This window comes from Mustela erminea, chromosome 14 (genome assembly GCF_009829155.1).
Source record: "Mustela erminea isolate mMusErm1 chromosome 14, mMusErm1.Pri, whole genome shotgun sequence".
In the NCBI taxonomy this organism is placed as follows: Eukaryota; Metazoa; Chordata; class Mammalia; order Carnivora; family Mustelidae; genus Mustela; species Mustela erminea.
This window is the reverse complement of record NC_045627.1, coordinates 13,314,501-13,332,226: the sequence shown is the minus strand read 5'-3', so window position 1 is coordinate 13,332,226 and position 17,726 is coordinate 13,314,501. Positions and strand designations below refer to the sequence as shown.

Here is a 17,726-nt window from a genome sequence, read left to right as displayed (position 1 = left end):
AATTTTATGCTTATCCAGCGATCTCTAGTCTCCTTTTTATAATACTGCTATGAAATGTATGAAACAAGTGCAAAAAACCGTCCTTTTTAAGTCTCTCTTTTTTTATGAGCAGAGGCTATGAAAGAAGTGTCCCTGGGCTGGGAACTGGGAACTGAGACAGCTGGATGGGGCTTTGAACCTGCGGCTGGCTGTCCCTCCACCCGACCTGTAACCACCCAGGAAGACCCCTTGCTCCACTGTTTGTATAGAGCGAGTAGACAAAGACAGTTAAGGGCTGTAGTGATGCTTGACGCTGCATCTTGCTTTTTACGTCCCCAAATGTGTTCATAATTATAAAGTTGGTATTTGCCCCTCTGTTGGCCTGTAACAGGGGAGAGAGGTACAGAGAGCCCCGCTTTTCCCAGCGTCAGCTCATGAATGGGGGGTGAGCGCGGCAACTCTCTCCCTGGTCCAACCTGGGTCTTTCCTTGTGATCCCATTCATCCTTGCTGGTTGTCGGTTCTTGGCCTCTGGATCAAAGACATAAGGTAAACCCCTCCGCTCACTGCTGGGGGGATTAGGAAAGCTTGCTCCATCCGCCTTCAGACCGATGTCGGAGTGGATAGCTGTGGAGCAATCCTGCCGATTCTAACTTCATGGCTTCGGCCCCCACTCTTGGTGAAATAGCGGTATGACGATAATGTTTCCTTGTTTCTCAGAGCTGGTATGAAGCAGTTCTTTGGAAAAATTTTACATCTAAACTCCTAAAATACTTCTTTTGGGAGTTCTGGCTATCCATGTAGCCTTTGTTGTGTTTAAATATTCCTGGGGGAAAGGCCACAGACCTAATTGCACATCAGAGATCCTGTCTAGCCCCATGGGCTGCGCCGCGGAAACTTCTTTCTCAATGAAAACATTTGTTTTCTGTCTCATGTCATCATATGAATTTTCAAAAAATTTTCAAAATACTTCTCCTTTTAAGGTCTAGAGCCCTTCAGGATCGGACCGTACACCAACTTTGTTAACATTGGAGAGCGCTGTAACGTGGCAGGATCCAGGAAGTTTGCTAAACTCATCATGGCAGGAAACTATGAAGTGAGCATCTCATTAAGACCCTTGAGGCATCTGCCATGTTTTTGGCTAGACAGCGTGTAATTGAGACAGCTCTGCCTTTGAGAGTTTTATTAGCAGAGCTTCTGCGGACCATGAGGAGAGCGGTCATGTGTGTCTGCAGCAGGCTGGGCGGTGGGAGGCTGTGACTAAGGAAGACCGAAGCTAATGTTAATATTTGTCAAAAAGAACTGCCTCTGGGATCTGAAGTGGGGTGAGGTGGGAGGGATCCAGGTTCTGGCTATTTTTATAACTGTGAAATAAGGTTAAGAATTTGAGTATACTCTTCATGTTGGCTTCTCACAAATCCTTTCAGGGAAAGAGGAAGCCAAGAGCATTCCTGGTCACTTCCTCATGACCATATCCAACAGCTGACTAGGGTGGTGGTCTTGATGGTCCTAGCCCTAGACTAAAGTAAACAAGCCCACGGAAAAGAACGAATAGGCTCCCGCCTTGGAGAGTCTGCAGGATGGGTTAGTCATTTCTCAGCTTGGTCACTCTGTGGGTCAGCAAACTGATCCCCAAAGAGCCCAACCTATACAGCCGGGTAGATTTTCTTTTTCCCTTATTAAAACAGGATGTTAAACATTGGAGGGATTTAGTCTGGGCTTTCATGATGATTTATTTTCTCATCAACTGTCACTTGGAGTTTTCGCAGGCTTTAGGAAATAGATTTTCCAGAAACCAGTATCAAAGCAGACTGAATTTTAATCACAAAGAAAGGACCCATTTATCATCCTTCACGGGCTTATTAGTTACCCCTTCACGGTAGCCCTTGGTGGCGCCCCTCTGTGGCACTCTGGCAAGGCTTGCTTAGCTACTTTGCTGGTTCCTGACGGGTCCTGCCCATCCTCTGCCCTACATTGCTGCTGCTGCTTGCTGCCCCCACGTGCTCCTGTCGCAGCCTTCCCCCAGATGAGAAGCTTCCCCAGGATCACATTTTGTGCAGATTGGAGAAAATCCAAACTCTTCAGACCACTATTCATTTCACTCCACTTAGACACCAGACTGCCCTCCCATGCTGATCTGTTACCGAACATTCCAGAAAGCTTGCTTCTGCAGCCATGCCTTCTTTTTTTCTTCATATTTGCTCTCCTCCGAAATCCCCGTGACCATTTGTAGTTCCGTAACATTCTTCAGTTGGCCGTGTTTCTATTTGTGTTTTCCTATGATCATTCTGTGGTTTCCTTTTGGGCTGTCAGATTTGATAGATTTGATACTGTGGACAGAGGGCATTTTAGGAAGATGAGCACGGATGGGAGTAATAATATGTAGCCTTTAGTAAGGTCTTACTATGTGACAGTCATGGTGCAAGGCACATCATGTCATTACTCACCGAATCCTCACAGACCTGTTCCAACCCTGTTTTACCCATGTGCCTCTGGGGAAAGGTGAACTACTCACCTGTTGTTTCAGAGCAAGTGAATGATAGACCCAGCATCTACACTGTCTCTGCCTAGAAGACACAGGAGGAGGCGACAGTGGGATCTGGCAGGGGACTGCTAGGGCGACTCACTGGATTCTAGTTTTCCTTGAGAGAGTGATCCCTCAGGGCTTTGTGGTTTAACCAAAGGAGCACTGGCCTTGAAAGAAGCTCCAGGGCTGATTTTTGCTCATCTTGTACAAATGATGAGCATTTTAGCCTGCCCATTTGAGAAGGTTGGACCTCCAAGCTTTTACTTGGTGACTTTTCTGGAACAGAAAGGTGGGGTATTGGCATCTCTGCTTTCCAGCTCTTTCCGTCTCTGGTCTCATCAGGTTGTTGGCTGTCTCTGCTCTGCTTTCTCCAGTCTGTCCTCCAGGGGGTGGCTTCCTCCATCTCAGGCCACAGACAACAGCCCTCCCCTGCTGTGTAGGCCATCTCGCAGTTGACTCCCACCACAGTGCTGCGGACTGTTTGTGACTACGTCATAGGCCCCCAGCCAGACACAAGCCCTTCAGGAACAGGGACTGGGCCACATGTTCTCAATTCTTTAGAGTACTTAACACATTGCTGCTACTGAAAAACATTTTTTGATGTGCTGAATTTTATTGTGCTCCCTTTTCTCATGTAACTTTTGGTCATTACAAATGGTCTTCCTTATGGCATATGCCAAAGGGATAGGCCTGCTCTGTCACGACAGTTGCTTAAAATTTTGATGTGATCTTCTTAAGCTAAAGAAAAAAAGACAACCTTAGAAGTTATTTTTATCCTTATTTATTTGTTTGTTTATTTATTTATTGAGATTTATTTATTTATTTATTTTTAAATAAACATATGTATTTTTATCCCCAGGGGTACAGGTCTGTGAATCGCCAGGGTTACACATTTCACAGCAGTCATCATAGCACCTGCCCTCCCCAATGTCCATATCCCCACCACCCTCTCCCATCCCCCACTCCCCCCAGCAACCCTCAGTCTGTTTTTTGAGATTGATTCTTTCATGGTTTGTCTCCTTCCCGATCCCATCTTCTTTCATTTTTTCTTTTCCTACCCCACATTTTTTCTTTTCCTACCCCTCAATCCCCCCACATTGCATCTCCACTTCCTCATATCAGGGAGATCATATGATAGCTGTCTTTCTCCGATTGACTTAGTTCGCTAAGCATGATACCCTCTAGTTCCATCCACGTCGTTGCAAATGGCAAGATTTCATTTCTTTTGATGGTTGCATAGTATTACATTGTGTGTATATATATATATATATATATATATATATATATATATATATATATATATATATACCACCTCTTTATCCATTCATCTGTTGATGGACATCTAGGTTCTTTCCATAGTTTGGCTATTATGGACATTGCTGCCATAAGCATTCGGGTGCACTTGCCCCTTCGAAGCACCACATTTGTATCTTTAGGATATGTACCCAGTAGTGCAATCGCTGTTTCATAGGGTAGCTCTGTTTTCAGTTTTTTGAGGAACCTCCACACTGTTTTCCAAAGTGCTTGCACCAGCTTGCATTCCCACTAACAGTATAGGAGGGTTCCCTTCTCTCCGCATCCTCGCCAACATCTGTCATTTCCTGACTTGTTAATTTTAGCCATTCTGAATGGTGTGAGGTGGTATCTCATTGTGGTTTTGATTTGTATTTCCCTGGTGCCGAGTGATGTGGAGCATTTTTTTCATGTGTCTGTTGGCCGTCTAGATGTCTTCTTTGCAGAAATGTCTGTTCATGTCCTCTGCCCGTTTCTTGATTGGATTATTTGTTCTTTGGGTGTTGAGTTTGCTAAGCTCTTTATAGATTTTCAATACTAGCCCTTTATCTGATATGTCGTTTGCAAATATCTTCTCCCATTCTGTCAGTTGTCTTTTGGTTTTGTTAACTGTTTCCTTTGCTGTGCAAAAGCTTTTGATCTTGATGAAATCCCAATAGTTCATTTTTGCCCGTGCTTGTCTTGTCTTTGGCGATGTTCCTAGGAAGAAGTTGTGAGGTCAAAGAGGTTACTGCCTGTGTTCTCCTCGAGGATTTTGATGGATTCCTTTCTCACATTGAGATCCTTTATCCATTTTGAGTCTATTTTCATGTGTAGTGTAAGGAAATAGTCCAATTTCATTTTTTTTCATGTGGCTGTCCAATTTTCCCAGCACCAGTTGTTGAAGAGGCTGTCTTTTTTCCATTGGACATTCCTTCTTGCTTTGTCAAAGATTAGTTGACCATAGAGTTGAGGGTCTATTTCTGGGCTCTCTATTCTGTTCCATTGATCTGTTTTTTGCCAGTACCATACTGTCTTGATGATGACAGCTTTGTAATAGAGCTTGAAGTCCGGAATTGTGATGCCACCAACTTTGGCTTTCTTTTTCAATATTCCGTTGGCTATTCGAGGTCTTTTCTGGTTCCAAATAAATTTTAGGATTATTTCTTCTATTTCTTTGAAAAAAAAAAAAGGATGGGATTTTGATAGGGATTGCATTAAATGTGTAGATTTAGATAGAATAGACATTTTCACAATATTTGTTCTTCCAGTCCATGAGCATGGAACATTTTTTCCATTTCTTTGTATCTTACTCAATTTCTTTCATGAGTACTTTACCGTTTTCTGAGTATAGATTCTTTGCCTCTTTGGTTAGGTTTATTCCTTGGTATCTTATGGTTTTGGGTGCAATTGTAAATGGGATTGACTCCTTTATCTCTTTCTTTTGTCTTGTTGTTAGTGTAAAGACATGCAACTGATTTCTCTGCATTGACTTTATATCCTGACACTTTACTGAATTCCTGTACAAGTTCTAGCAGTTTTGGACTGGAGCCTTTTGGGTTTTCCACATACAGTAGCATATCATCTGCAAAGAGTAATAGTTTGACTTCTTCTTTGCCGATTTGGATGCCTTTAATTTCCTTTTGTTGTCTGATTGCTGAGACTAGGACTTCTAGTACTATGTTGAATAGCAGCGGTGATAACAGACACCTGTGCCGTGTTCCTGACCTTAGCGGAAAAGCTTTCGTTTTTCTCCATTGAGAATGATATTTACAGTGGGTTTTTCATAGATGGCTTTGATAATATTGAGGTATGTGCCCTCTATCCCTACACTTTGAAGAGTTGTTTTTTTTTTTTTTTTAAGATTTTATTTATTTATCAGAGAGAGAGAGGGAGAGTGAGCGAGCACAGGCAGACAGAATGGCAGGCAGAGGCAGAGAGAGAAGCAGGCTCCCTGCCGAGCAAGGAGCCTGATGTGGGACTCGATCCCAGGACGCTGGGATCATGACCTGAGCCGAAGGCAGCTGCTTAACCAACTGAGCCACCCAGGCGTCCCTGAAGAGTTTTGATCAGGAAGGGATGCTGCACTTTTTCAAATGCTTTTTCAGCAACTATTGAGAGTATCATATGGTTCTTGTTCTTTCTTTTATTAATGTATTACATCACATTGACTGATTTGCAGATGTTGAACCAGCCTTGCAGCCCTGGGATATATCCCACTTGGTCGTGGTGAATAATCCTTTTAATGTACTGTTGGATCCTATTGGCCAGTATTTTGGTGAGAATTTTCGCATCTGTGTTCATCAAGGATATTGGTCTGTAGTTCTCTTTTTTGATGGGATCCTCGTCTGGTTTTGGGATCAAGGTGATGCTGGCCTCATCAAATGAGTTTGGAAGTTTTCCTTCCATTTCTATTTTTTGGAACAGTTTCAGGAGAATAGGAATTAGTTCTTCTTTAAATGTTTGGTAGAATTCCCCCGGGACGCTGTCTAGCCCTGGACTTTTGTTTGTTTGGAGATTTTTGATGACTGTTTCAATCTTCTTGCTGGTTATGGGTCTGTTCAGGTTTTCTGGTTCTTCCTGGTTTAGTTGTGGTAGTTTATATGTCTCTAGAAATGTATCCATTTCTTCCAGATTGTCGAATTTGTTGGCATAGAGTTGCTCATAGTATGTTCTTATAATTGTTTGTATTTCTTTGGTGTTAGTTGCGATCTCTCCTCTTTCATTCATGATTTTATTTATTTGGGTCCTTTCTTTTTTCTTTTTGATAAGTCTGGCCAGGGGTTTGTCAATCTTATTAATTCTTTCAAAGAACCAGCTCCTAGTTTTGTTGATTTGTTCTATTGTTTTTTTGGTTTCTATTTCATTGATTTCTGCTCTGATCTTTACCTGAGACCTTTCTTGTTTCTTGAGAAAGGCTTGTACCGCTATATATTTTCCTCTCAGGACTGCCTTTGTTGTGTCCCACAGATTTTGAACCGTTGTGTTTTCATTATCATTTGTTTCCATGAATTTTTTCAATTCTTCTTCAATTTCCTGGTTGACCCATTCATTTTTTAGAAGGATGCTGTTTAGTCTCCATGTATTTGGTTTCTTTCCAAATTTCCTCTTGTGATTGAGTTCTAGCTTCAGAGCACTGTGGTCTGAAAATACGCAGGGAATGATCCCAATCTTTTGATACCGGTTGAGACCTGATTTATGACCCAGGATGTGGTCTATTTTGGAGAATGTTTCATGTGCACTAGAGAAGAATGTGTATTCTGTCATTTTGGGATGGAATGTTCTGAATATATCTGTGATTTCCATCTGGTCTAGTGTGTCATTTAAGGCCTTTATTTCCTTGGTGATCTTTTGTTTAGATGATCTGTCCATTTCAGTGAGGGGAGTGTTAAAGTCCCCTATTATTATTTTATTATTGTCAATGTATTTCTTTGATTTTGTTATTAATTGGTTTATATAGTAGGCTGCTCCCATGTTAGGGGCATAGATATTTAAAATTGTTAGGTCTTCTTGTTGGACAGACCCTTGTCCTTCCTCATCTCTTAATTATAGTCTTTGGCTTAAAATCTAATTGATCTGATATAAGGATTGCCACCCCAGCTTTCCTCTGATGTTTATTAGCATGGTACATTGTTTTCCACCCCCTCACTTTAAATATGGAGGTATCTTCAGGTCTAAAATGAGTTTCTTTTGGCAGCATATTGATAGGTTTTGTTTTTTTTATCCATTCTGATACCCTCTGTCTTTTGATTGGGGCATTTAGCCCATTAACATTCAGGATAACTATTGAGAGGTATGAATTTAGTGCCATTGTTTTGCCTGTAAGGTGACTGTTACTGTATATTGTGTCTGTTTCTTTCTGATCTACTACTTTTAGGGTCTCTCTTTGCTTAGAGGACCCCTTTCAATATTTTCTGTAAAGCTGGTTTGGTGTTTGCAAATTCTTTCAGTTTTTGTTTGTCCTGGAAGCTTTTTATCTCTTCTTCTATTTTCAATGATAACCTAGCTGGATATAGTATTCTTGGCTGCATGTTTTTCTTGTTTATGAATATATCAAGAATGTATCATGAATATATCATGCCAGTTCTTTCTGGCCTGCCAGGTCTCTGTGGATAAGTCCGCTGCCAACCTAATGTTTTTACCCTTGTATGTTACAGACTTTTTTCCCGGACGGCTTTCAGGATTTTCTCTTTGTCGCTAAGACTTGTAAATTTTACTATCAGGTGACGGGGTGTGGACCTATTTTTATTGATTTTGAGGGGCGTTCTTTGCAAATCCTGGATTTTGATGTTTGTTCCCTTTGCCATATTAGGGAAATTCTCTACAGTAATTCTGTCCAATTTACCTTCTGCTCCCCTCTCTCTTTCTTCTTCTTCTGGAATCCCAATTATTCTAATGTTGTGTCTTCTTATGGTGTCACTTATCTCTCGAATTCTCCCCTCATGGTCCAGTAGCTGTTTTCCCTTTTTTGCTCAGCTACTTTATTCTCTGTCATTTGGTGTTCTATATCTCTAATTCTTTCTTCTGCTTCATTTATCCTAGTAGTGAGAGCCTCCATTTTTTTATTGCACCTCATTAATAGCTTTTTTGATTTCAACTTGGTTAGATTTTAGTTCTTTTATTTTTTCAGAAAGGGCTTTTATATCTCCCAAGAGGCTTTCACTATCTTCCGTGCCTTTTTCGAGCCTGGCTAGAACCTTGAGAATCATCATTCTGAACTCTAGATCTGTCTTTTTACCAATGTCCGTATTGATTAGGTGTCCAGCCTTTGGTACTGCCTCTTACTCTTTTTTTTGTGGTGAGTTTTTCCGCCTTGTCATTTTGTCCAGATAAGATTTGCTTTCTCCTCCTCTGGAATTCAGCTGTTCTCCTTGGTGAGTGAAGTTGATCTTAACTGGGTTTCTTGTTGATCTTCTGGGGGAGGCGCCTGTTGTAGTGATTCTCAAGTGTCTTTACCGGAGGTGGAATTGCCCCGCCCTTACCAGGGGCCAGGCTAAGTAATCCGCTCCGGTTCGCTTTCAGGAGCTTTTGTTCCCTGAGCACTTTTGTAGCGCTCCGGAGGACGGGAATAATAATAGCGGCCTCCCAATCTCTGGCCCAGAGGAGCCGAGTTCGGGGTCCTGCGCCTCAGTGCGCCCTCACAGAAAAGTGCCCAATCGCTCCCGTCTCCCTGGCCTCTGGACGCGCTTGGAGAAAAGCGCTCAATCACTCGGGCTTGTAGAAAAGCGCTTGGTCGCTTCTGCCTCCTTGGCCTCTGGTCGCGCTTGGAGAAAAGTGCTCTGTTACTTCGGTCTCCCTGGCCTTCAGCCGCGCGCTTGGAGAAAAGTGTTCAGTCACTCACTCAGTCTTCCTGGCCTCTGGCCCCGCTCTGAGCTCACCCAGCCTGTGCCTGGTTCAAGGTAACCCCGAGCTGAGAGCTCACTCCTCAGCTTTGTTGATGTAGCCGGCTTCCCCGCTCCAATACCTACGAGCTCTGCAACACTCAGACACCCCCCAGTTCTTCTGTGACCCCGCGGGACCTGGGGTTACACTGACCCCGCCTGGGCTTCCCCCCGGTTTAGCCTCTGAAGCGATGTCCCTCAGTGGAGCAGACTTTTAAAAGTCCTGATTTTGTGCTCTGTTGCTCTGCTGCTTGTCGGGAGCCGGCCCCTCCCCCCGTGGTCTATCTTCCTGTTGCTTTGGATTCACTTCTCCACAGGTCCTGCCTTTCAGAAAGTGAGTGATCGATTTTCTGTTTCTAGAATTGTTGCTCTTCTTCTCTTCGAGTTCCCGTTGGATTTGTAGGTGTTTGCAATGGTTAGATAAGCTATCTAGCTGATCTCCCGCTACCTGATGTCGTCTCAGCCTGCTACTTCTCTGCCAACTTGACTCCTCCCTCCCTTATTTATTTTATTACATGACAGAACATACAGTGCAGACCTAAAATGAACCCTGTTTTATCAGTTAGAAAGCATTATGGAACATGTATATTTTGCCTAGTCTTGTTCAGAGGAGATCAGGAGAAACCTAAGACCTTTCAGAGTTCCAAACACTTACACTCTATTTTGAGGAATAAGCTGATATGAAATCCTGAGGAAATGATATTCTCATAAACCACGATGATGTAATGATCACAGTTGTTACAGAAGTTATAGAAGCAGCAGGGCGTTGTGGAATAAACAGTGTTTCCCTCCCAAAGTATGCTCTCTGGATCCCTGAGCCAACAAGGTTATTCCTTCAGTGGTCACCAGTGAGAAATGCTACATATTCTCTTCTTGGATATTTACAGTGTGAAACAGTGTATTAATGGATTTGAAAAGCCTTCCAGTATAAAAACCTGCTGGATTTTATTTACCTCCTAGTTCACATAACTCTTACCAATGGCCTACAACACACTTTGCATGTCTTGGCAAACACAAGAGTCACAGAAATTTTGGATAGTTTCTCTGAGGGCTTTTTTGGGAGGAGCTAGGGCTTGAGCTGGGTCCTGAACAGTATAGAAGGGAAGGGGATTGTATCCCAAGCAGCGGGGATGACGTGATCTGTGGCCCTGAAGTGGAAACACACATGGCTTGGTGAAGGGAACCGGGAGGGGAGGATTGGGGCATTCAGTTAGGTGAGGCGACAGGGACCGGTCACAGAAGGCCTTGAACGCCAGGCTGGGGAGTTGAGCTTCTTTATTTACGGCAGGAAGACAGAGCCTTGGTGGATTCTGAGTCCTGACTGACATGAGGGAGGAGATGTGCAAGGAAGGCCAGTCGTCAGACTATGATGATGGATGGGAGGAGAGTTGGCGCAGACTCGAGGAGGCTGGTTCACCCAGTCTTACTTGAAAGGACTGCAGGAGGGGGTGGGTGGGAATAAATTGGGTAGCTTTCTCTTGAGTCACCTTCTCCTAATGGTGCCTCATCTGGTGTTCCCTCAGGAAGCACTGACCATTGCCAAAGTGCAGGTGGAAATGGGAGCGCAGGTGTTGGATATCAACATGGATGATGGCATGCTGGATGGTTCGAGTGCCATGACCAGATTTTGCAACTTCATTGCTTCCGAGCCCGACATTGCCAAGGTTGTACAAAATGAGATTTATGTGCCCTCATCTGTCACTCTAACTTTGTCACTTGCCCCAGGGATCTGTCATCTCACACCCTGGTGTTCTGTTTTCCCACAGTGAAAGCCCAGTGGTTTCTGTTTGTCACTTTGTTCCCTGATGGCAGCCTTTCAGTGTAAACCAGAGCTGTGACCTCAGCTCAGCTGTTTCCAAGGTTTCTGGATGGAGTTTCCTCTGATGTCTGGATGGACTAAGATCCTGTTTCCCACGTCTGAAGGATACACTTGCCCATTGCTACCAGGATGTTAGCTCCATTCCAGGCACAGGGACCCTCAGGCAGTTCTTCCTTATTGTGGGAGGAAGAAACCTTCTGGGGTTTATCAGAGTTAACAGAACTATAAAATTAGATTAAATGTAAATAGTATGTGTTAGCTTTTACATTTATTCTTTAAAAGATGAAAGTTAACTTGTATGTCCAATTTTTAAAAAAAATTTTTGGGTGGATTCTAAAATCCTTAAAATTTTTACTTCATTTCTTTACTATTGAATTTGTGATGAGAAGTGATTTGTGAAGTGTTTTTTTTTTTTTAAGATTTTATTTATTTATTTGATACAGAGAGAGATCACAAGTAGGCAGAAAGGGAGGCAGAGAGAGGGGGAAGCAGGCTCTTTGCTGGGTAGAGAGCCTGATGCAGGGCTCGATCCCAGGACCCCAGGATCATGACCTGAGTGCAAGGCAGAGGCTTAACCCACTGAGCCACCCAAGCACCCCTGTGAAGTTCTTTTTTAAAGAAACTTCCTAGTGCTTTGAGAGATGGGGCTGTCTGTGTTTCATTAGGCCTTCAGCAAATGCTTAAGTTAGATGTCCCGTGATAAGCAGTGCATTAACCCATCTTTCATTTGTGTCTTGAAAACTTCTCAGTGAAAAGCCTCATCACTCCCCTGAGAGTAAATACTTTGAGAATTTAAGATGCGAAGAAGCCAAATGACTTGTTCCAAGTCTGTCAGAATCAGAGGGGTAGAAGCTGTTCATCAGCCGAGTGGTGGGAAAGGGGCTCTGCCGGGAGTCGGACGTATCCTATGGTCAACTGACTGTTGACCGGAGTTTCCTTTCTCCAGCCCGAAGTGGGAGCAGTCATTCTTGCTCTGCCTGACTCCGGAACCCTGCAGATGAAAGTGCCTCCACTATGAACAACTGTGTGTAACTTAAGACATTATTAATTACTCTTCTGATTGCTCCAGTAATTTTTTTTCCTTATCTTTCCTGGATTGAACCTCCTACCAAAATTTCTTAGAGACCAAATTATGAAGAGCTGGAGTCGAGCATAAAAAGTTGTGACTAACACCGTTTCACCAGCAGAGCTGGGACACAAGACTCACCCAGAGCTTTAAAACATTGGCCTGGGATTGGCACTGGTACTTGATCCCTTTCCTTGCAAACCTGTTGTGACCAGCGCAGTAGGAAAGGGTAGAATTGATGGACCCCTGGTCCCATTGTGCTCTCACCTTTGGAGATGTGGCCTGAGGAAGAGCAGAGCCTTTCAGAGAATTCTCCTGGCCCGCCCTCCCTGTGCCACAGGTGGGGTCTGGTGCCCCTGAAGCAGGCTTTCATGGCACCTGTGCTCCTCTCCTGCCCTCCTGTCTCCCACACTTTAGGCCATTATTTGTTCAATTGTTTACCTTTATAAAGCTCAGGGAAGCCAGGGAGCCCCCTGCTCTGTCATTGCCCCCAAGTCTAGCGTGGGGCTTGAGGTAGTTGTCACTAAATATGTATTTATTGAGTGACTTAAGCAGCGGAGCTTAGATCGGCTGCCGTGTTTCATTTCTGTGCTTGACTCTAGTCCTGCTTCGAAACCCTTATTTCTACCCTCCCTGGAGCAGAGGCGTGAATGCATGGAGACTATTTAAAATGAACCTGTTCTCATCTGTGCATTTCAACTTTGTCCTTTGTTGTACTTATATTCTTTTATTAAATATTATGTCTTTTCCTAAGAGTAAAATTTTATTTTATCTGGTCAGGAACTTGATTCTTGAAGGGGAAGATTGGATTTGAATAGGCCGGAGGGTTATTCCCGATACTGTGAGGCCAAACGTTAATCCCAGAGTCAGATCTGGGATACCAGAATCCTGTTTGAGGTGTAGGCAGTGGAAGATGTAAACTGACGAAGAAGCCAGTGGACAGAGCTCAGTGATTTCATCCCGGTGTTCATCTGTGATCTTTGATTTTCAAATCCCGGGTTCCTGTGTGGGGTCCCTTGTAGGACTGGAATCACTCCAAGTGTTCTGGGCTTTAAAAGAACAAGTACATGCAAATCCTTTTTCTGTCATGCTACTGTTATTCCCTGCATATGAAATAGGGACTGTTTGGGTGCCAGCTCGTGGAAGGGAGTCCATGGTGACTCGCGATTTTCCTATGATTCTTCCTGCCCCTCTGATGTAGGTGCCCTTGTGCATTGATTCTTCCAATTTCGCCGTGATTGAAGCTGGCTTGAAATGCTGCCAGGGAAAATGCATTGTCAACAGCATTAGCCTGAAGGAGGGAGAGGATGACTTCTTGGCGAAGGCTAGGAAAATTAAGAAGTTTGGAGCCGCTGTGGTGGTCATGGCTTTTGACGAAGAAGGGCAGGTGAGTGATTTCTTTGGACCTGGCTCTGTGGCATTCCCCGGGTGAGACAGAGCAGTGGAGGAGAACAGAGTCTGAAAACTGTGTAAACATAAACGTCATATGTGTATACATACACGTACAGACACTTGTGCCCATGTATGTATGTGAAAACTGGATGTGTAGTAAAATCATTAGATCGATGGAGAAAGGAGTTAGTTGGTAAATGCTATTAGAATGACTGGCTGTGCATTTGAGAGAAAATAAAGTAAAGCCCTATTCCCTCACCATCTACTAAAGTTGAGTCTACGTCAATGAACAATCTAATAAACGTGTGAAACAAAATTCTGAAGAGTGTATGGACAAATATCTAAACTGGGGAAGCCAGAGGGAAAATTAACAGAACTCTTCACATGGCAATGTAATACTTTCTCTGGTGAAGGGCACGGTATTATCTGCAACATGAGAGTTGCAGCGAGTTAATATCCCTCATGTGCAGCAGTTCTGTAAATCAGAAAACAAAGCAGCCAGATCAACCCAAAAGAAGGTAAAGGAAATGAAGAAGCAGCTTATGGAAAAAGAAATACAAATAGCCAATAAACCCATAAGAAGGGGGAAAAAAAACCCTATGAGAAGATACTATATGTTGTAATGACTAAAGATAGGAAAAAGGAAGCATTAATGACATGTTTGCTTCTTTCAGCAAAGAGAAGAAAAAGTAAAAGATTGACCCAGGGGTGCCTGCGTGGCTCAGTAGGTTAAAGCCTCTGCCTTTGGCTCAGGTCATGGTCTCAGGGTCCTGGGATCAAGCCTCTCTGCTCAGCGGGGAGCCTGCTTCCTCTCTCTCTGTGTCTGCCTCTCTGACTAATTGTGATCTCTGTCAAATAAATAAATAAAATCTTTAAAAAAAAAAAAAAGATTGACCCAGGGAACCTCTCACAAGATCTCTGCCCTCGGAGTCAGGGAGGGGTGATGGGAAACTTCAAACATAATGATAGTTCACCAAAGGGATGGGCGTGCAGTAATTATAGTGTTTTTTTAAAAAGATTTATTAATTTTAGAGAGAGAAAATGTGAGTAGGGGAGGGGCAGAGGGGCAGAATCCTCATGGCAGACTCCCCATTGAGCACAGAGCCTGACCCTGGGTGATCTTATGACCCTGAGACCATGATCTGAGCTGAAACCAAGAATCAAATGCTCAACTGACTGAGCCCCCCAGGCACCGCTGTTAGTACTATCTACCTCATATGACTTTTATAACTATTTTTGTATCTGTTCAATATTTTTTAAAAAACAATGAAAAAACTCCATTCCTTGTGAATCAGCCCCCTCTGGGAATCTCATAATAAGTTGTTACGTAAGGATATGTGTTCACACTTACTGTAGTCCTGCAGTAGCAAAAAATGGAAAGTAGTCTGGAAGTTCTTTAATAGGGGAAGGCTTAAATTTTTACTACATGCCACACAGAATACTGTATACCCTGTAAAAAGAGTGAGGTTATGGAACCATGAATACAATGTATTGAAAAATGGGAAAAAAGGTGACATGATTCTGGTTTTATTTAATAAGGAAAGAATTTTATGTGTGTATGTGTGTCTGCATAAGCAGAAAAAAAAATTGCTAGTTAACTGGAGTGTAGGGATGGTTTCAGATGGGGACGTATATACTTCTTTTATATAATTGACAAGCGGTAGGATTATATGTCCTTTTTCTTTCTCTGCTTTTTGTATTTTTACAATAAAACTGTTTTTAACTAAAGGGTTATTGTATTTGTACAAGAGATGTATTTTCATCAGAAGAGAAATTCAGATAATCCAGAAATGTGCAGAAAAGAGAATTTTGATAATGAACAGGTATTGCACCTTTTTACTCATACCAAGCAGGCACAGTTCACATATTAAATCAGCTTTTCCTCCCAATGTATAAGCGTTGGGTGTGTATGATTATTATTTTTGTATTGCATGCACTTGAGTCCCTGTTGTCACACGGGTAGCAAGCAGTAGTTGCTAGGGTTTGAGCCGAGATCTGCTCTTCTTCAGCACAGTGAAGTGACAGTTGTTTCTGGTTTTTTAGTAGAATAAATGCGATCAGCAAATATGCTGATTCATTCAGCCCTTTACCCCTGTGCCGTGGCTGTCCTCATCTGTTCATGGAAGCAGGGCTGCTAGGTCAAAGGGTGTGCACGTGGAACACTGGGGGCCCACGCTGTTAAATCGTGCTTCTGCAAAGTTGGTACCCAGCCCTCCTCCTCTGGTAGTTCAGTGTGGTGGGACCTCTTGATACAATTTTTATTTTTCTCTCGGATATCCCTGTGGGGAGTTACAGAGACAAATAGTTCTGTGTGGCTCTTAATGGAAAACAGAAGCCCGCAGCCCTCTAGACTCCCAGATGCACCCGCCATCAACTTTGTCATCCTCTCCGTGTAGCATTTACCTCCTTATCTCCAAATCCCAGTGTCGGCTGTTACTCATTGCCTCTGTAGTGGCGACGGATTTAGCGTTTTTACTCTCAGCTCCCCCCACTTCACACATCTTTCCTTTACTCCCCCCACCCTCCCAATATAGTTAATTTTAGTTGTAACTATTTTCAGTGCCCGTATCACTGAGCAGCGTACGGGCTGAGACAGTGTGTGCCAGCTCCTTGTCCTTTCCTGCACCCTGAGAGCAGGACTTTCTGTCTGCCTTGTTTCTTAACAGATTGTTAGTTCAGAATACCCCATGCTTGTGTACCTTTCCAATATCCAGCCTATCCTGGCGCGCTCAGTAGACGGCCATTTTGATTTCTTGAAGAATCTCCCTCCTGCTCTTCTGACACAGTCTGGAAGGTTGTAGGCCAGCTGCCCAGCTGGCCCCTCAGCCATCATTCCAGGGATTCTTCTCGCCCCTGTCTTGGGTTTTTAGATCTCATAAGGTCCTCATTCTAGGCTTAATCTCTTATTTGGTCAAGTGTGTCCTCTGTCAGCTGCCCAGGAAAGAAAACATGACAGTAAATATTTTTGAAATTTTACATGTCTGAAAGTGGCTGTATTCTATTTGGACACTTACTAGATAATTGTATGGGTCTCAGAGGCACAAGCTTGAAATCATTTTGAATTGTTTTCTAGTTTCCATGGTGCTCTTCGAACCTGTGGTTCTTTTTTGCAAAACCTATTTAGTTTCCCATTTTCTGGATGCTTTTTGGACTTTCTGTGTCCGCGGTGTTCTGAAATCACTTGATGATGAGCCATCTCATCGTCACTGGCCAGTTACTGGGCCCTTTCATTGGGGAAACTTGTGACCACAGTGTGGCAAGTCTTCTGGAGTGGTTTTTTTCTTCTTTTTTGACATGTGCGGCATTCAGATATTAGATGTTTTGGAAAGCTTGCCTAATTTGCTTTTCCTTCCTGTTTTTTCAGCTCTAGTATTTTGCTTTGCTCAGTGTGAGATTTCTGCACCTACATTTATTCTCCAAATCCTCTGCTGAGTCTTTCTTCTTTTGCCAGGAGCTCTTTTTTGTTGTTGTTGTTGCTGTTATCCAAGTGTTCTTTTAAAAATTGATATGGAAATCTGTTATTGTTTGATGGAGGCAGATGCCGGCCTTAATTCTTTCAAATATATCTTGAGCACCTGGTGCATGCCAGGTCCTGGGTAGATAGCAGGGAAAAACATAGTCTCTGTCCTTGTTTAGTTGATAAACAAGGGCAAAGGGAGTAAGAAACAGAAAACACAGATCACACACATCATCTGACCCATATAGATATATGTGGATAAACTTGGGAATAACTTGGGAATAACTTTGTACCTGGATGGGATTTAAAGCAGGGAGGTGACTGTAGAGCAGAGGTCCTGGGACTATGGCATCTTGGAGCTGCAGTGCTTGGGGCTGGGGAGAAAAGGAGACACCATCATCAGAAGAAGAATTTGAGGAAGAGCAGCCTCTTTGGCAGGAGAGGAACCAGAAGACAGGGTTCACTTGGAAGCCAAGAGAAGAACAAGCTTCGAGAAAGGCATGAGGAGCTATTTTAAAGAGCTGTGGTAGATCAAGTTGGATGAGACAAAGAATTTATCAGTATTTAGAAATGGGGTAGTTTATGATCTTGCTGTACAGTCTCCAAGGAGATGAAAGCCCAATTGGAGTGGGTTCAAGAGGGACTAGGAGAACTGGAGGCAGCAAGTGTAAATAGCCTTTTCTGAGGCGTTTTGCTGTAGAAGGGAACAGAGAAATAGTGTGGAAACTAGAGATGGCTAAGAAGTTAAGGAAGGGAATGTGTGTGTGTGTGTGTGTGTGTGTGTGTGTGTGTGTGTGTGAGAGAGAGAGAGAGAGAGAGAAAGAGAGAGAGAGG

General features: G+C 43.2%; 1 protein-coding gene across 1 annotated transcript in view; it reads left to right on the top strand.

The window, feature by feature from the left end:
- Window positions 1–17,726, top strand: part of MTR (5-methyltetrahydrofolate-homocysteine methyltransferase) — a 110,343-nt gene that overhangs the window by 35,438 nt on the left and 57,179 nt on the right. Inside the window, exons 13-15 of the mRNA XM_032313764.1 lie at window positions 962–1,074; window positions 10,682–10,822; window positions 13,245–13,430. Of these exons, the coding sequence (XP_032169655.1) occupies window positions 962–1,074; window positions 10,682–10,822; window positions 13,245–13,430 (440 nt within the window). The remainder of the gene's footprint in view (window positions 1–961; window positions 1,075–10,681; window positions 10,823–13,244; window positions 13,431–17,726) is intronic.